General features: G+C 32.3%; 1 protein-coding gene across 1 annotated transcript; it reads left to right on the top strand.

Moving 5' to 3' along the window:
- The first annotated feature begins 14696 nt into the window (after window positions 1–14696).
- Window positions 14697–17207, top strand: LOC127254708 (probable 2-oxoglutarate-dependent dioxygenase AOP1). The gene is made up of 3 exons (XM_051279958.1): window positions 14697–15216; window positions 15878–16202; window positions 16840–17207. The coding sequence occupies exons 1-3, from the start codon at window positions 14843–14845 to the stop codon at window positions 17089–17091; spliced, it is 951 nt and encodes a 316-aa protein (XP_051135915.1). The 5' UTR covers window positions 14697–14842; the 3' UTR covers window positions 17092–17207.
- The last annotated feature ends 3864 nt before the right edge of the window (window positions 17208–21071 follow it).

Here is a 21071-nt window from a genome sequence, read left to right as displayed (position 1 = left end):
TGTTAGATGTTGTTGTTTGTGGGTTCTGACGATAACAACAGCACAAAGAAGTTTTGTCAATATGCCAAAAATAGGTGATGGGGTTTTTCAATTTAACATTCTCCCTCTTTTTAGCATATGTGACCACGCACACTGTGCAGGAGAAGATCTTCCACACTCAACAAAGCAATCCAATAATTCAAAAGTCAAGTTTAGTAGTTGATTACAGACCGACAAGCAAAATAAGGCTACAGGCAGCCTATTCAAATCAGATAGTTGTGATAACAGCAATCTCACAACTACGAATCCAAAAACAACAACAAACATAAATAAAGAACACTACCAACAAAAGTAGCAGACAACCAAAACATTCGGCAACAGATAAACAGCAGCAGCAGCTCCCCCTCTTTCCTGCACCTAACTCCCCATCTTTCCTGCACCTCTTTCCCTTGCGCAGAGCAGATGCCAAAAAAGGTTGGAATGCTAGAAAGGATCAGGGGCGTCGTCCTCATCAGGACCCGACGCAAACTTGGGATGTAAGTGGAGAGCACGGATGATCTTCTTCTTGTGTTCGCCTAAAGTCATGCGGATGGTCAATTGTTCCTGTAGAGCCTCCACAAGTAGACGACGGGCTTCCAGAAGTTGACCTGAAGGGTCGGATGGAATGGGCTCTTTGAAATCATTGTGGAGTTTCTGCAAGTTCGACCGGGGCTTGAAGAAGCCTATTTTAACGAGGTCTTCAGACGGTTCTGGTAAGATGCCATTCTTCTTCAAGAGCAGAGTGATAAGGGCAAGATACGGTAGATTGGTCCCTTCACACTTTTGGCCTCGTGCAAACTCTTGGAGAGAACAACAAAGCCGAAGTTGATGTCAGAACAAAATTTATCAATGGAGAGGAGCAGTTTACCTATTTTGGAACCGATGTTCGTGCCATTGCTTGTGGGAAAGACATTCATGGCACAAAATCGAAAGAGGCATTGAAACTTCATCGTGAGCTCGGTGGCAGCTAAGTCTGTTCGTCCAAAATCATCGGACTTCCGGGCAGAAAGTTGGAGAGCAACTTCTCATTTGATTCATGCAACAAGGCGGATGGTAATTCCTTAGAGTTGTCAGACGGCAGCTTCAACAATTTGTTGATCACCAGCGGACTGAGTTCAAATACTTTTCCACGAACATACGCCCTGTGAAACCAAGGGCTTCCATCATCCATTACTTTTTAAGACAGATTGGCGTAGAACTCCTTGACCAACTTCGGGCAGTATTGCTTGAGGGATACAACTCAATGAAGTAATCATTTCTCCCGTAAGAACTCGGAGAATCCAACTTCAGTGTGCAAAGGGTTAGTGAAATGGGCTTCTGGAACAAACTTTCGGTTTGCCAGAACATCATATTCAAATGATTCGGCATCATCATCAAAGTGAGTCGAGTCCATTGCTTTCTCAACACAAATCGGTGGGGGAGTGACTTTGTGCTTGCGGGACTTGGACTTTTTCGATTTCTGTCGCTTCTTGGAAATGAGACGCTTGATTCTTTTCCCAGAAGAACCAGGAGTGTCAATGGCAGCTTTCCTTTTTTTACTCAGTCTCTTGGCTGGACTGAGCTTCTTCAAACGAGCGAGAGGAACATTATCTGAGTCTCATACTCCTTTTCCTCAGGTTGTGACGCAGGTGTGATGGCAGCTTCCTCACGTTCCATACCTCCGGAGAAAAGACGTTCAACAGTTTTTTCGATAATGGTGTTAAGGCTCTCATCAGAGGTAGACTTATTAGGGTCAGCATCATGACCTTCTTCTTCAACAGCCTGAACATCAACTTGGATGGGAGTTTCCTGTGCGGTAAACTCTTCAGACTGAGGGGCAACAACTTCAATCCTCTGTTCTTCATTTGCAGGGGGCTTCTACAGATCGCTCCACTGTCGCCTTAGCAGCATCACGAGGCTCAGGTTCTGCATCATCTTGTTCTTTTGCAGTGGCTTCTTCCTCATCACGATTAACTGAAGTAGTAGCTTCTGGTTCACCAGAAATGCCAACATCCTGTACACCAACTTGCGTTTCCTCTAAGGTTTGTTGAGCATACTCCACTCCTTCTTCAGATGTTACTGGAACCTCAGGAAGTGGTTTAGCAACTACCACGGGAGCAGAAGATTCACTGGGAAGATGAGGTGAACTGATTCTTCCACGATGGCCTCCACGTCCTCTGCTACGCCCACGTCCACGACCACGAACAATTTCGCTGCCCATCATTCGGTCTCCTCCAAATCGGGTTGTAGCCATTGTTTTCTCATAAACAAATTGCAAGAGTGAAGAGTTGAGAGAAATTGAGAGGGAGTGGTTATTTCCACCACAACACACATCGATTTATGTAACCACAAGAGAAGAGGGATGCGAAAAGACTGTTTACATTTCAAATTCAATTCCCCTCTGAACCATCATTTCCCATAAGGTTGTGATGACAGCCAAAACTGCAAGGCAGAGCCGTCAAATCAACCTTTTTGGGGTTTTAAAAACCCTTAATAATTTCCTTTTTCAGATAATCTCAATTTACCAATAAGTTCTCATTCTTTTTGATATTTTCTAAAAACCATTTTCTCACACAATCTAATCTTCAATTTCCAGCAAAAATATCAAGTAATAAAATAAATTGGAGATTTTTATTTGTACTCATGCAAGGAGCCTCAAGGAGGGCTTGAGCACATACCCAAATTTCTTCGTAGCTTCTCAAATCGATCTGCATCTAGAGCTTTCGTGAGAATATCAGCCTTTTGATCATGTGTTCCAATATGCTTCAATTCATATATTCCATTTTCCACCAAGTCTCGAATAAAATGGTACCGTATGTCGATGTGCTTTGTCCTACCATGTTGAACAGGGTTCTTGGAGATGTTAATGGCACTTGTATTGTCACAAAACAAAGTGAATGAATATTGACCAATTCCATGATCATGCAGCATCTGTCGAATCCACAACAACTGAGCAGAACAACTTCCAGCAGCTATGTATTCGGCCTCTGCAGTGGACAATGCTATAGAATTCTGTTTCTTTGAACTCCAGCTCACAATGTTATCTCCAATATAAATGCATCCACCGGTTGTGCTCTTCCTATCATCACAGCAACCAGCCCAATCAGAATCTGTGAACCCAATAAGATCAAGGCCAGACCTATTCGAATACCATAATCCAAGTTCTGTAGTTCCTTTGACATATCTGAGAATTCTCTTTGCAGCCTTCAAGTGAGATTTCTTAGGTGTGGATTGGAATCTTGCACATACACCAACACTAAAAGAAATGTCTGGACGACTAGCAGTCAAGTAAAAAAGACTCCCAATTATGCTTCTGTACAGTTTTTGATCAACAGTCTTCCCATCATCATCTTTTGACACTTTATCCTGTTGTCCTATGGGTATTCTAACGACCTTTGAATCTCGAAGTCCAAACTTCTCAACCATATTATGGGCATACTTTGTCTGACTCAGAAAAACACCATCAGCTAGTTGTTTAACCTGCAATCCCAGAAAGTAATTAAGCTGACGAATCATGCTCATTTCGAATTCAGCTTCCATGAATTTGACAAATTCATTTTTCAAGGATTCAGCGGTGGAACCGAACATGATGTTATCAACATACACCTGTGCAACCATAAGATCTTTTCCCTTCAGCTTGATAAACATTGTCTTATCAGTTGATCCTCGAACATACTCATTCTCTAGCAAATAATTGGACAATCTTTCGTACCACGCTCTTGGTGCTTGCTTTAATCCGTACAAAGCTTTTCTTAATCTGTATACATGATCTGGATGGAAAGGATCCTCAAATCCCTTTGGTTGTTCCACATAAATCTCTTTTTTAATCCATCCATTCAAGAATGTTGTCTTGACGTCCATCTGGTAGAGAGTAAATCCCAAAGAGCATGCAACAGATACCAAAAATCTTACTGCTTCAATGCGTGCAATAGGAGCGAATGTTTCATCGTAGTCAACACCCTCAATTTATGTGTATCCCTGTGCAACTAACCTTGCCTTATTTCTGGTAACATTTCATTTTTCATCTGACTTGTTCTTGAAGATCCACTTTGTTACAATGACATTCACATCAGTTGCTCTTTCAACCAGATACCAAGCTCGATTTATTGTGAATTGATTCAACTCGTCCAGCATTGCATTGATCCAATATTTATCCTTGAGAGCATCATCTACTGTCTTTGGCTCAACTGTGCAAATAAAACAATTCATACCCGATAGATTCTTGAAATTAATCTGTTTACCTCAAGTTAGTCGACCACCCATTGGATCACCAATAACTGCATCAATTGGATGGTTGTGTGGAAATCTTAAACCATATCTTCTCACTTCTGCATCATATTCAATTTCAGCAGGTTGTTGATTGATTTTGATTACGTCCGTTGAACATTCTAGTTTTGACCAATCAAATATGACTGAACTTTCTGTAGCATTATTGTCACCAGTCTAAGGCAGATCATTCTGAATTTGGGGAATGTTCTGAACATCTGGAAGATTCTGAGTCACCTTAACAAGAGAAGTTTCATCATCATCATCATCATTTGAATGTATAGATTTCTTCTAAAAAATGGTATAATCGAATATCACGCTTATAGATTCCATCACCTTTTTGGTACGATTGTTGAACACTCTGTAAGCTCTCAAGTTCAGAGAGTATCCCGAAAATATGCCTTCATCTGATCGAGTATCAAACTTATGAAGTTGATCTATGTCCTTCATAATATAACACTTACACCCGAAGGTATGAAAGTAAGAAACATTCGGTTTCTTCCCTGTCCAGATTTCGTAAGCTGTCTTCCCTGAATGAGGTATGAGATAAACTCGATTGATCACATAACAAGCCGTATTTATGGCTTCAGCCTACAGATGTTTGGCAACTCCCTTGGCATGCATGATCGATCTAGCCATCTCTTGTAGAGTTTGATTCTTCCTCTCCACTACTCTGTTCTGTTGTGGAGTCTTTAGCGTAGAAAATTCATGTTTGATTCCCAATCCATTGCAAAATCCAGCAAATCTCCGATTTTCAAGTTCATTTCCGTGATCTGTTCTCAGTCTATCAATCTTCAATTTCTTCTCATTCATGAGTCTTGTACCCAATTTTTCAAAGGCATTACTTTTCTCACGCAAGAAATCGACCCATGTATATTTGGAAAAATCATCCACACATACCAAAATGTACTTCTTACCTCCAAGACTACAGACATCAATTTGACCCATGAGATCCATGTGCAGCAACTCCAGACAATTGCTGCTGAAATGTTGTTCCAGTGAGGAATGCACAACCCTTCTTTGTTTTCCTCTTGCACAGTCACCACAAGTAGTACTTGGAATCTTTGAGAATTTGGGTAATCCTCTTATAGCTCCAATTTGATGATCTTCAGCAGGTTCTGCGGATTGACATGACCCAATCTGGTGTGCCACATCATAGATTCATCATCTTTCAATATCAATGCTTCCATTTGAGGATATTCTAGCAAGTAACAATTGTTCTTAGATCGAACACCAGTCATCACACAATTTTGTCTAGCATCATATACTTCACATGAATCCTTAGTGAACTTCACATGCAGGTTATTATCACAGAGTTGGCTTATACTAAGTCCTTCTACAAAATAGACTTTCGACAATTTTTGAATCCCTTCTTTTTCAAGAACACCATAGCCACTGATCTTTCCCTTTTCTCCATCACCAAAGATAACTGCTCCATCGGTCTTCAATAAAATTCTTCAGAAGTCCCTTTTGGTTATTCATGTGCCTCAAGCAACCACTATCAAAGTACCATCGATCAGCTCAGGTGGACTTTTGACTTGACAAGATTATATTGCACTCCAGCTGTTTCTGAGTTTCCTTAGACATCCATACAAATTTGACTTTTATGTTCTATTTCAATCCTTCAGTAGGCCACTGAATGTGTCTTCCGTTGATAACATCCTTTGCCAGCTTCAAACATTTCTCAGCCGAATGACCAGGATACATGCAGTACTTGCAGTCAATAGATTGTGAGAACTTCGACTTATCATTCTGAATTCTTCTTCAGTTTCTGTTCCTGTTTCTGCTTCTGCTCTTCCTTAGATTCTGTTTCCAAACTTGTGTTGATTTCTTCTCTAGGGGTTTGACATCAGTCAGCAGACCAACACACACAAATGTAGTTGGTTTACTTTGAGAAGATTCACAAAAACTCAATCATTTGTGATCACCAAATGGTTTACCAATTGAAAAGACTTCATCTAATTTTTCATTTCCTTTCCAAAGCCTATCATTTTCAGACTTCAACTTCTCTGACTCAACATATTTATCCTCAGTAATCTTCATCAACTTCTCAAGTTCATCTTCAAGTTTCTCATTTTGATCTTCCAAACGATAAATGGTATCCAGAAGTTCTTTATTTTTCACAACAACTTTCTTTTGTTCGACTGCCATCTCCTCATAAGCGTGAATCAGCTCATCAGCATCAAGTTCCCTTGACTCATTGGTAGTTTTAGAACTGAATTCTTCATTTTCATCACTGGATCCATCACCGTTTGCCATAAATGCAACAACTACATGATTTTTCAGTCTGTTTATCACCACCAGCAGATTCACCATCTTCATTATCACTCTAGGTAGCTTGATATGTTCTTTTATCTCTTTTCTTTACCGTTGGGCACTCGGATTTAAAATGTCCAACACCACCACATCCATAACAGGTAGGTTCTTAAACCGTCTCAGGTTTTGCAGACACCACAAACTTCTTCTTAAATCCACCATCGAATCTTTCTTTTGGCTTGCTGTAAGTGGTTGGTTTCTGCTTAGGATATTTTTGTTAAGAACTGGATGTACTGACTCCCTAATAGCCATTTTTATTCTAAAACTTCCCATATTTCAGCTTAGTAGCTCATTTATCACTGATCATTCGAGATAGTTTATGACTCAGTAGAGCCATTTCTTCATCAGACTCTATCAGCTCCATGTCTTCAGCACTCAGTGCCATACTTTTGGGTGCTTTATCTTCGAGATAGTTCATTTCATAGCTCATCAATGTACCATACAGTTCATCCAATGTCATACTTCTCAGCTTTGATGGTTCATCGAGCATAATCACTTTGGGTCTGAAATTTTTTGTAAGACTTTTGAGCATCTTCCTTACCAGCCTTTTATCTTCAAAGTGCATTTCAAGAGCTTCAGCTTGATTTACAACATCCACGAATCGATTATAGTAAACAACAATTGTTTCATCTTTATTCATCTCCATTCCTTCGAACAAAGTTTCAACATGATCCAGCTATGATTCTCAAACTTGCACAAAACCTTCGAATGCATTTTCCAGAATGTCCCAAGCTTCCTTGGCAACTTTGCAGTTGGATATCAGCTTCGCCTGTGTTTCATCTACAACATTGAAGATCGAAAAAAGAGCTTTTGAGTTGGCGATTGCAGCAGCCTTTTCATTTAAAGTCCATTCTCTTTTTGGTTTCTTTACAAGAGAGATAATATTATCTTTATCTTGGATGGTCTTCATGGGATGAGACCATGCAGACTCAACAGCTTCAGAAACATCTTCACCTTGTAACATTAGGAAAGCTTCCATCTTGTTCTTCCAACTTCGATAACTTGTTCTATCAAACAATGGAGGTCTCGACGTAGATCGACCTTCCTTGCTCATCTTTGCAACTGTGAAAGAATCTACTCAACGATTTAGAGAACACTGCTATGATACCAAACGTTGGGAGAGAATAAGTGTTGCACTAATAAATTCTCATACATTTATTCAAAGGGCCAACTCCCGAAGCATAGTTATATCACAGTTATAACGGCGACTTGTCAATGAAATAAATGCAGAGACCAAAACAATAAATGACAAGTTATTTGTTTACCCGGTTCGGATATAAACAATCCTATATCCGGGCGATACCAATCCAGGAGATGTTCATTAATTAGTGCTGATTAAGAACAAAACACCCAAAACTCCTTCAACCCAAACTACAATGCTGATTACCTAGGAAAATTCATCCACGGACATATGTTGTCACAAGCCCATACTGACAACTAACACATAGCTGGGCAGCTCAGATTCCGAATGTTCCTCTGATCGGAACTCCAATTCCCCGTCGACCGACGAACTCTTCGGCGAGATATTAGTGTATATCACCCACTCAGTGCATGGAGATAGGAAGGGTTGAGGTTGAGAGGATTGAACAATATTTCTCTCACTACACACTCTCTCAAAACCACTTCTACCACCTTCCCATCATCTCGAGCTGTGTAAAGCAACCACAACAAGCATGTTGCAGACATATAATAAATTCCCTTGATACAAAAAAGGAATGGTGTGTTTCTATACACTTCTGACCATAAGAGGATAAACCTAAAATGTCCATTTTTTCTTGAGAAACCACCATCCTAGAAAAGACAAATAAATACAACTTGATGGGACTGCACAAGTTGAGTCAGATATTGTTTTTTATGGACTCTGACGATAACGGCAGAAAAGAGAAATTTTGTTAATATGGCAAAAATAGATTATGAAATTTTTCAACTTAACAAACATTCAATACCAAATTGCATTGTCTCTTAAAGAAAGACGAATATTTAGCATTTGTTCCATAAGACAATGAATTTGAAGAAGAAAAAAAGAAAAAAAAAAAAAAAAAAAAAAAAAAAAAGCACAAAAGAATAACAATGATTATAAATGGTGCAACATATGGACATTTTTACTTATTTATTTATTTTTAAAAATGAAAGGCCCACTTGCAATTTAGCATTTGTTCCTTCACTATATATGACAAAAATAAAAGTATGAAATGATAATAATAATAATAATAATAATAATATTTTATATATGCAACACAATATCAATAAAAAATAACAAAAACTCCCACTGACATTTGCAATTTGACACTATTTTGAGTAGAGTCATACATACAAACCATAATTTATTGGGTGAAGCTCTGTGATTTTGTCCCAACCACAACAGTGGTACAACAATACTCCCACTTATGAGACAATTGGAAATATGGATTTGACAAAGATAATCATCCATTTTGTGCCCTATCCTTTTCTTACCAAGAAAATAATGTAACATGCTAGAAAAAACAAAACTAAAAAATAAAAAATAAATGAGTTTTCCATTCATATATATATATATAAATGACGACAATTATGGTGTTAATTAGCTATAAAAGTCGAAACAACAAAAATTCCGATTGATATCAGCATACAATGGACGTTAATATAATACAGATGCATTTATACAAAATAAATAATAATAATCTACACAATACATATCTTGATTCTAGTTTTGGACTGAGAAATAATTACTCGTATACTAATTATCTCCAATTGACACATGCTGATTAATCCCGATTAGCATCATTATCATCCCATTTAGAGAGATACACACATAGAAGTGAAATGATAATCAACACAATTTGAATTAAAAATAGTATCAATTTGATCTTGCAAAGAGAAATCGACTATCAATAGATGAAGTCTAATAAACTTACTCAAATTTCAAAATAAGTTTTGAATTGCAGTGAATAGTTCTAAAATAAATCAAATTAAAAAAAAAAAAAAAACACTGAAATAGAAGTTTATTTTATTTATTCAACCTATATATGTCCTGTATGATTTTTTCTTGTGAAAATAACTTCTCTGATGCTCAAAATGAGAATTTTATTCAACCAAAGCATCCCCAAATTGCACATAATTATTCAACACTATAATCCAATTTAACTTTAATTTCTACACTAGAAAGAGGACAAAATACACCCCACTTTTTGACAAAAAAAATAAAAAAGAGAATAATTTGAAAAAGAAATGGCATTTATCAACATTTGCTTTTTATTTTGTTTGTCAACTCCCACTGTTAAAGTTTGCCTGATATAAAAAGGTAAAATGAATGTATTATATATATATATATATATCATTTGCATTTGTAATGCAATAGGAAAATAAAAGTTAAAAAAAAATAAAATGTAGAAGGATATCTTCATTATTAATTCTGAAAAATAAATATTCAACCCAACCAAATGGCTACTCTCTGTAGTTAAAAGTAAAAATAAAATTGATTATAATTTTTGGTATGGTGAATTTTATTTGAGAAACCCTAAGCTCATCACACATACAAAAAATAAAAATTTCACTCTCTTTCTCTATGTATATATTGATCTAATACTATATATCTATATCTATATATATATATTTATTTATTTATTTATCTATATTTGTCATGAAATATAATAAGTGTGTTTCTTTGAGGAATTTGATTGGGTTTAAAAGTTTGAGTTTTGATTTAAATAATAATTAATGTGATATTTTGTAAAATAAATAGGTATATTATTTTATTAATTTTTTTTTGCAACGTCAAGTTTAAATGGTAAAGAAATTACATAATCAAAATATGGCAAGAAAAAATTATTGGAAAAAATGTCATGACTGTCAAAATTATTGAGTTTGCTATTATAATAACGTATGATGTGATGTTTTGTGTGAGGAAAAAAATATATATTTTTTTAAAATAATACAAAATTCAAATATTAGAAAATTGACATTTTTGGAAAAAGAAACATATTCATAATCTTCTTGGCATGTATATATATATATATATATTATATTGAGCCGACAAGAGGAAACAACAAAAAAGGCAAATAAAGAATTGGATACTCCAATCAGCAACCTGCAGTATGGAAATGATATCTATATATATATATATATATAAAATATTATTATTTATACAAATTATTGAGATTATTAGTTCTTGACAAGATATGAACCGATTAGGGTTTGGAAGGTAACAAAATATGCATAGAGTAATACTCTCTTCGTCCTACATAATTTGTCCCTATTTTTTATTTTCGTCCGTTCCATATAACTTATTCTTTTTATTTTTGGAAATATAATTATGCAATTTAATCGCATTTTAAATTTTAAATTTTATGATTTTCTTAATTTTAATTAAACTATTTACTTATCTTAATCTTAATTTATAATTATTTTACTAAATAATTATTATTTTTACTAATACACTTCTTAATTACTTATTAATTATACTTTATCTAAATTCTCGTATCTCCGGTAATTCACCCATATTAGATAGGACGGAGGGAGTATATTGCATTTGAGATTGTTGGTCACATGTTGGTCATGTATGGATGAAAGCTGATATTTTTGTGGATTATAAAATTTTGGTTAATTTGTTTGGTTTTGATTATATATTTGCAATTTATATAAAAATTAATGATACTTTGATATTAATGTAAAATTATTTTTACTATAATAAAACAAATATTTTTAATTTAAATGGACGAGAATCATATAAATTGTACCTTCAAATGGAACATTACATTATTAAATAATAATAATATAATCAATTAATGTATTATATTGTTTTCATGATCTGAGCATGAGATTATTATACACAATATGTGATTGGTGTTTAATTTATAGGCTTCATTTGTATTATATTAATATTTTTATTTTTTTTTTTGTTGATTTATACTATGAAACTAGTAGATCAACACAAGAAGTTCTTTTCTTAAGCTATGAATAAAAATTACAAGTTTTTTTTTTTTTTGAAAATAAAAAATAAAAGAAACAAATATTTTTTCAGTCCGATAAATTTATATAAATTTGATTTGTACGAAAATTTAAAAATAATAATATTTGAATATTAAAATAAAATAGGTAAAAAGGAAAGTTGGATATTACAAAAAAATTATTAAAATATTAACAAAAAAAAGTGAAATAAATAAAAAATATAATGACAAATTGATTATTCTTTATTAAAATAAGGATAATAGAATTGCAAGTAGATAAAATTGTTTACTATAAATTTTATATTACTTTAGAAAATACAAAACCAAAAATAAAAAATAAAAAAATAGCATAATTTTGGAAGATGTTCGAGTTTGTTCTTTTAGTATTTTAAATTAAAATTAAAATTATTTATTATACAAAGTTTCACAAAACATAGTATCAAATAATATGTAAACGAAAACTTAAATTAATAAATCATTTCAAATTATTCAAACCACAACAATTGTTAATCCTGAGGAACTATAATACTCCCTCCGTCCCATGTAATATGAGTGTATTACTGTGGACACAGAAATTTAGGTAAAGTATAATTAGTAAGTAATTAAGAAGTGTATTAGTAAAAATAATTATTATTTAATAAAAATAATTATAGATTAAGATTAATATAAATAAATAGTTTAATTAAAATTAAGAAAATTATAAAATTTAAAATTTAAAATGTGATTAAAATGCATAATTATATTTCTAAAAATAGAAAGGACAAGTTACGTGAGACGAATGAAAATAGAAAATAGGGACAAATTATGTGGGACCGAGGAAGTAATTAATATATGATGTGAATGGATAAGAATATATGGATTTCAACGTATTGGGCCTTACATTGATTTTACCCATTGTTGAAGCCCAGTGTACACTGTATTCTATGAAGCCCAATGTACTCGTAAATTTAAGTTGAGAATTGTGCTTTGAGATTCAATTTTACTACTTCCTCCGTCACAGAACTATAGTTTGAGTTGTGCTTTACACGAGATTTAAATATTAATATTATATTGATAGTGGGTAAAAAGTACGGATAAAAAATTCTTTTGCCATTGTGAGTGTACTAGTGTAAAAAGTAGTGGCAATTATGTAATAATAATGAAAAAGTCAGGGTAGTTTTTATAGAGATATAATTATTTATAAAAATGAGACTATTGTTTTGAGACAGACAAAAATAGTAAACAAGACTATTGTGTTGACACGGAAAGAGTATTAAATAATGACATGTTATGATAGTAATATATATATTTGATAAGAAAATAAATTATTTTACTAAAAATATCTTTAAAATTATATTTTAATATACTTTCTACCGTACTAAAAGAATAAATTTATAATTTTTGAATATTGAATTCAAGATTTTATATTATATTGACATTGAATATAAAATATTAATTAAAAAGACTTTTTGTCTTTTTTAATATATTTTAATTTAAATATAAAAAATAGTTATATTTGTTTAATAATGATAAAATACTAATGACAATATTATGGTAATAAAATTATTATTTTTAAAAGAGATAAAATGTTAAAATAGTAATATTATTTTTGGGACATATAGAATAATATTTACTAATATTACTTTACATAGAATAAACTTTTATAAAGTAATACACAATATTTTAATTATTAATTTATTTCATAAAAATATTAAATTAAATATAAATTAAAAATTAATTTTACATTCCAAATATTAAATCAATTTCTATTTTTCTTATATTGAATAACTATTCAAATTTAAATTCTTTTTATTCAAATCAAAACTCCAAAGTTACCATTTCAAATAGATTCTACTAAAAAAATTTGAGAAAATACTTGAAAAAAATATGTTCCGAGTTCTCATATTTGTGACACATGTTGCAATATGAAAAAAAAATAATTTTGTTTAACTTAAAAAAAAAATAAATAAATAAGAAAAAATTCACATCACATTCCACATACTTAGAGGCACAATTATTGTTTTTCCTTATCAATTTTCTTTAACTTTTTTTTAGAAAGGACTCTTCGATTTTATGGCCAACATGTAGTTGCTGGAAAGGGTTGTTTGTCGTCGTCGTCATAAACTGCCGGAGAAAGCCGCTGTCGAGATTTTGATGCCTTTCTTCCTATGTTTTTCATTCTACGATTGGCTTTTGAGGCATGTAAAACTTATAAAAATTTTCTCGGACCTAATTGTAGATTAACTTTTTTTGAATAAATATTTTTAAAATTGATTCGAAAAATCTGGAAAAAAAGATATATAATCATAAAAATTTCGAAACTATTTGGATTGTACACTCACCCGCTTTCGCTTTGGGCTTTCTTTATGAGATTTTTTAAAATGACTTCGAAATTTCTAAACTTTATTGAATGATAACGAATTTTTCTCTTCAAAGTTAATTCCAAAATTTTCGAAATTGTCTCAGAATTAATTAAATATCCAAACCAATTCTTCGAAGAAAACCATCAATTATCTTGTAATGAATAATAAATACCATTCCACCCAAATGATATAACAAAATTTCAAAATATTTTAACAATTTTCAATAAAAATGATAAAATTCCAAAAGTTCTAAAACACTAAAGAACACTACCATTGCATCCACTTGTTTTTTTTTTGTCTTCTTATGCCATTTTATATGTATGCGGAAATTAAAAAAGGGCATAGATACTATGCTGAAATGCATAATTCAGCACAGTTAGGATTAATCCCATCTTTTATGCTATTTGTCTTGCCATGAAATGCTAATTATTTGCTATAATCTTTGTAATAACTTGTTAATTATTTTATATTAATTTTTTAACTTGGTTAAATCAAATTTAAAACTCCGTCCCAATACAATAGTCCTGTTTATCATTTTTGTCCGTCCTAAAACAATAGTATCATTTCTATAAATAATCATATCACTATAAAACTATCTTTACTTTTTTTTATTATTACACAATTGCCACTATTTTTTACACTAATACACTCAAAAAGGTAAAAAAATCTTTTACCCGTACTTTTTATCCACTAAATCTCGTGCCAAACACAACCTAGACTATAGTTTTGGGACGGGGCGAATATTTGATTTCATCTGCATTCTAAATTTCTAACTACCAAAAAGAAGAAAGATAAAAGAGAAAACTAAAAACGAAAAGATGTTGTACCTAACACACGATTTTGTCAATTAACTTCAATGATTATAACTCAATAATATAGAAAAGATTCATTGTTGGAGCAAGATAATTTAAAAGCACACAGCCATTGGCGTTTTTTTATACACGCCATACAAATTTCCCTCAATTATTTCTAAAACAAACACACACATACACACTCATGGCTTCGCCGGCGCCGCATAAACTTCCGGTGATCGAATTCACGGCCAACAACTCAAAACGAGGGGCGACATCATGGTACAAGGCATGTAATGAAGTGGTTTCTGCTTTGGAAATGTATGGATGTTTTGTAGCAGTTTACGACAAGATCTCCGAAGAAACACACAATGGAGTGTTCGAGCAATTGGAGTCACTGTTCGATTGCCCTCTCGAGACCAAAGTTCAGAACAAAGCCACCAAGCCTTTGTTCGGTTATGTTGGACAAATTCCAATGATTCCTTTGCACGAAAGCATGGGTATCTACAACTCTAATACCCTCGAAGGAATTCATGAATTCGCTAAAATTATGTGGCCGGGTGGTAATGACGAGTTCAGGTAGATATGTTGTCCGATAATTCAATATATACTCTATAGTTTTAAAAAGGTAAACTGTTTTTTTAGTTTCATAATTGAACTATTTTATCATTTTAGTCCCGTAACTGGAGTATGTCACAAATTAGTCCCGTAAGTGAAAAAATTTCGCAGTTTTAGTTCTCTAACGCCGGAGATGTCTTCATGGTACCGGCACCTGCGTGGCTCGCCGGAGGCCACGTGGCCGCTAGATCAGCGACACCTAGCGTGAATTTTTTAAATTTAGATGTTTTGTATATTTGAATTTGGTCCAATTACAAAATATAACAATTTAAATTAAACTAAAAAAAAAGAAAAAAAAAAAACTAAAGTGTCCGCCAAGTGTCGCTGACTTGGCGGATACGTTGCCTCTGGCGAACTACGTGGGTGCCATGTAGGCATTTCTGGTGTCGGAGAAATAAAACTGCGAAATTTTTTCATTTACGATACTAGTTTGCGACAGACTCCAGTTATATGACTAAAATGATAAATGAGTCCAGTTACGAATTTAAATAAAGGATTTAGAAAAGTTAGATACTTTTATGATCTTGCAACAATATGTACAACTGTGACAATTATTCTACGACAATAAGGGTCTTTCTAATATTCTTTGTACATATTGATCCTTATTTTTGTTTTGTTTCAGTGAAAAAATTCTTACATACACAAAATTATCCGTGGAGTTGGAAAGAATTGTTTTTGAAATGGTCCTCGAGAAGTATGGAGTGGGGAAGTACTATGAATCTATCGTTGGCTCGGCGAACTATCTATGTAGGGTGATGAAATATCGGGAGGCTAAGATTGGTGAAAATAAAGTCGCATTTCTATCTCACACGGACAAGAGTTTCATGTCGACAATCCATCAAAATCAAGTGGATGGATTAGAGATCCAAGCCAAAGATGGCGAGTGGTTCGCCGTTGACAACCTTTCTACTTCTTCGGTTGTTGTCATGGCGGGTGATGCCTTTATGGTGAGCTATTTTTTTCTTTTTTTTTTATGTATTTTTTATCGGGTTTATACCAATTTTATTTTACAGATTTTATACTACTTTGCCCAAAACGAACATGGTTTATTAAGATTTTTGTAATTGAAAATAATACTCTATTATGTATTGTGTAGCTTATCATTTAGAGCTATTCTACCTAAATAGTTTATTTCCATTTACAACTTTATGAACTTTTAGTTTAATTATCAATTTTCCTTTATTCATATTTTTATTTACCAATATATCATCGCATTTCACTACTTATCCTGCTAAACTCAAATTCATTTTAGATTTTTTCACCTTACATAAAGTCATACTTTAGGTGGGATAGAAAAATATGTGCTTTAATTCTGTTTTCTTTTACTTTTGTTTTTTATAAGAAAAAAATATAATATCATTGTATTCAATAAACATATGCTCATTATATATATATATCACATTCAACGACTAGTTCACCTAAAAATAAACAAAAAAAATCCAAACTTTCATAATACAAAAGGAACACACCCTTTAGATGTGATGCTTATAGGATTATATATATATATATTGTATATATATTACATTTGCTACAATTCTAAAATTCGAAGATATAACTAAATATATTGTTTAATTTTTTTATTAGGCTTGGAGCAACGACCGAGTAAAGTCACCACGACATAGAGTGACCATGAATGGAAAAACATCAAGATATTCCATCGGATTGTTTTCATTTCTCGAGAATGTAATGGTGCAAACACCCGAGGAATTCATAGATGATGACTGTCCTCAGCTGTATAAGCCATTCGATCACCTCAACTTTGTCGAATTCTATAGCAAAAAAGAGAACCTGGCTCTGAAAGATGGGAATGCTATTAGAAACTACTGTGGCCTTTGAGTAGTGTTTATTAATAAATTGTAAGAACTTTACAAGTTCTTTCGATATGTATTGCGCATGTGTGTAATAAATAATTTTAACGATCAATTTGGTTGTAATATGATATTACCAACCTTAAGTCATACTTGTAGTAATTTACAATTTTCTTTTTTGTTTTTTGTTTTTTGTTTTTTTATAAAAAGCAAAAAAAAGTATACATAAATTTTTAACAAAAAGAACAATATAAAATAGAGCATAAAACAAATGAATTATAATTTAAAATAGAGTTTTCGGGTTTTGTTTCGGTTTGGTTTTAAATTAGGGGGTTCAATTTAAATATTATTTTAAAGTAATATTTTATGAAAAAAAAAATTATTTTTATAAAAACTGTGGAAACGATTTTGATTTAAAATATTAATCAAACGCACCCTCTATTCCTTTACAATAATTCAAATTTTAAATTAATTTTCCAAAATATATTAGGATGGGATAGGGACCGCTATTCAAAATGAGTCCGGGACAAGAGATGCATTGTTTAATATAAGTTTTACTATATAAATTTTTTAATATTTTAAAATATGGTAAATTATTTTTTTAGACCTGTAACTCCCTTATCATTTTAGTTCTACAAGTGAAAATTTTTTGTTTCGTTGTTTTAGTCTTTCGGCGCCGGAGACGTCGCGTGGCTCGCCGGAGGCGACGTGTCCGCCAGGTCAACGACACCTGGCGGACACGGGATTTTATCATTTTTTTTCATTTTTTAAAATTTTTTTAATTTCTTTTTTTAATTTTATTTGCCCTTTTTTTTTATTTGGTCCAATTGAAAAAAATTTTAAAAAATAGAATAAAATTTACGTGTCCGCCAGGTCGCCTCCGGCGAGCCACCGGGCGTCTTCGGCGCAGGAGGACTAAAATAACGAAAAATTTTCACTTATGAAACTAGTTTGCGACAGGCTCTACTTACAAGATTAAAATGACAAGGAGATTCAATTACGAACTAAAAATACGGTTTACTCTTTAAAATATTGCACATTGGTTAATGATATAATATTTAAGGTAATAGAAATTAGTAAGTTAAAAGTAATATATTTATTATTATTATTATTATTATTATTATTGATTTATGTAAATGATGTTGTCGGTATTTTTAAAATAAAAACTAATATATAATTAAAAAATTTTGAGTTTACCCTTTTTACTTTTTCTTATTAAAACTATTTTTTTTTTCAATATGTGCTTAAATGTTTTAAATATTATATTTTAATAAAAAATATATAAAATAAAATATTAATTTTTAAAGAATAAAATTGTATTTTTAATACAAATAAATAAAAATATTTATTTATTTAAAATTTACATAAATTAATTTTATAAAAAAATAATAAATTTTAAATATAGATAAAAATATTTACTTATTAAGGAGAGATGTAAATCAAAAGATTTTGAATGTGTCCTATATAAATTTAATTAGATTAAATTATATTTATTAAGTATATTTATGATTGATAAATTTATTATAAATACAAACATGTTAATAAAAAGAGTATGTGTAATATATTTTTAAGATAAATTTGTCTTATACCGACCTCTAGTCTAGATAGGAAGCAATTTTATATGTTAGCAAGTGGAATATTTTTTTATTTTAAAATTACTGTAATTATTGGTAAGATATCGAACAAATAATTGAAATTGCGATTCAATTTTTAATATTTTAAAATATTATTTTCACTTTTTTTTTTCATGTAAATTTGTTCTTATGACGACCTCTACAGGAAGCAATTTTGGAATATTGTAGCAAGTGGGGAAATTTTAAAATTAAGAGTAATTATTGTTAAGATATTGAACAAAAAGTTACTATTTAATATTTAATTTTTAAAATATTACATTTACAACTTATATTTTTCATTATATATTTGTATTTTGCCGAACTCTAGTCTAGTCTAGATAAGCAATCATTAACCGTGTCGCATCATTGTAAAATAAAGTATCAATTCTTACGTCACAAAATATGCAAAATGCAGTAATGCTGGTGAATAGGGTCGTTTCCACATGAAAACAATAATGATTTAAACACTCGGTTGATTTTAATTCCTTCATAGAATATTCTTCCTATAAGTTGCTACTTCAATTGAAAGATTACACAATTATTGGTTTCAATTTTCAATATAGCTATGAAATCTAAAATTAATATGTGGACACAAATATCAATTTAAGATTTCTAATTTCGCAAGACAGAGAACTTAAAAATACTCAATACTAATAAACATTAAATTAAAATAAAAACCAAGTATCACAATTCATATTTCAAACGTCATCATGCTTTCAATTTTTGGAAATCGACAAAGAAGAACAATATTGACAATGAAAGAAGAATGCTCGGGAGTCGCCTGTACTACTTTCTTGCATCTCTTCTCTCTTTTTCTTTTCTCCCTTCAAGAAGTGGTGTCGTGAGTAGAACGTGATGATACGTTTCTTTCCTCTCTTCAATTGTCTATTACTCTCTTTTTAATTTGTCAACCTTAGATCCCCTTCGCAACTTTATACCCAACAATCTTTAAATTGCTAATTTACCTTGAAATACTTTTTTGTAATTTTATTATTTTCTTTTTCCCACATTGGACTGTCCTTGAGGCTTTACTGCATTATGTTCTTTTTATCCCAAATATGCCTTAAAATTTGTCAACCCCATGGAAACTAATAGAGAAACAATAAATACATCATTAAAAGCACATATATACACAATTTCGCCTCCAAAAGTCGCCCAAAACACAACAAAGTATTATCATATATAGCACATATCAATCCCTCAACACCTTTCCCATGCTTGTCCTCAAGCATATATCCAAACCAAGAATTGAAATATTCACTAATGCAAAAGTCACTTAACCATGTCATCAACTACGTCAGATTTAAAACATGCAAAAACCAACTAACCTCACCAAGTAGAGAATATATATATAAAGTAAGCTCTAACCCCTAAGTGTTTAGGCTATATCCACTCAAATAACATGAAGTAAACGACAAATCCTATAGGCTTGCAAGAAAATCAAATTTATTCCACAATTCATCAAAAAAGTAATGTTCATAATCAAAGGTTATAATAAAAAGTTGTAATGGGGCTACGGTTGGCGGTAGAAAAAATGCATATTAAAGGCTCACGGAACCGAGACAAAGTAATCATTAGTCCTAAGGATTATACAATCTTTCAAAATAAATGCAAGTTAATCAACACATGTGTAGTCCTGTATAAGATAAATATTAGATTATCGGAATAACCGTCTCACCTAAAAGCTTAAGCTACTAGGAATACAAATAATTTATTTATTTATTTACAAACGATGGTCAACCAATACGTCCCCTCACGGGCAAGGGGGATAAACGCCATCAAACTAAATTTGCCCATGGACGACGACAAATGGGGGACGGTGGGACTCAACCTCGAGCCTAAAGTTTTGATACCCTCTTTTTTAGTCGACTAGCTACTACAAGAATATACTATAATTTCCTCTTCATCTTCTTCTTCATTGTTCCAAAAACTTTCAAGAAGTGTTTGTTGAAGAATTCAAAAAAGGGTTTGTAGTGTCCTCCGCCCACTTATGATTTTGCAAGGTCTAAGGAAGATGCCTTTGTCCGCATTATGTAGATATCTTCGCCGTCATTGCTCTATTTCATGTCCTTTTGCGCCGTATTTTCTGGCCGGCGAGGAAGGGGATAGGAATTTCCACACGGTTCTTCATGTTTTTTGCGTGAACAAAATCGTCAAAATTGTTATCAAGTCTGAGGAATTGTGCGACGAAGAAATTAGATCCCATATACTTGAGGCTCGGTGTCGCCTCCAATACTTCATATATGGCACCATCGACATCATTGTCTCTCTGCTACGCCAGACACGAGATGCTTTGTTGAAGCTGGGTCGCTAAATCAATTGGCGTTGCTACGATGCAACAACGATTTCTTGTCCTTGTAGTCAGAGGAAGAGCCAATATTAAATAGGTAAGGCA

This window comes from Andrographis paniculata, unplaced genomic scaffold (genome assembly GCF_009805555.1).
Source record: "Andrographis paniculata isolate CXL003 unplaced genomic scaffold, ASM980555v1 Contig52END, whole genome shotgun sequence".
NCBI classification, from domain to species: Eukaryota; Viridiplantae; Streptophyta; class Magnoliopsida; order Lamiales; family Acanthaceae; genus Andrographis; species Andrographis paniculata.
Note: the sequence above shows the minus strand (reverse complement) of the source record. Positions and strands in the feature narration are given on the sequence as shown.

Bases quoted from the DNA above. Each gene is read 5' to 3' on its own strand.
- LOC127254708 (XM_051279958.1), top strand. From the start codon at position 14,843: ATGGCTTCGCCGGCGCCGCATAAACTTCCGGTGATCGAATTCACGGCC. The intron at 15,217-15,877 runs GTAGATATGTTG...GTTTTGTTTCAG, and splicing joins GGTGGTAATGACGAGTTCAG to TGAAAAAATTCTTACATACA. The intron at 16,203-16,839 runs GTGAGCTATTTT...TTTTTTTATTAG, and splicing joins TGGCGGGTGATGCCTTTATG to GCTTGGAGCAACGACCGAGT.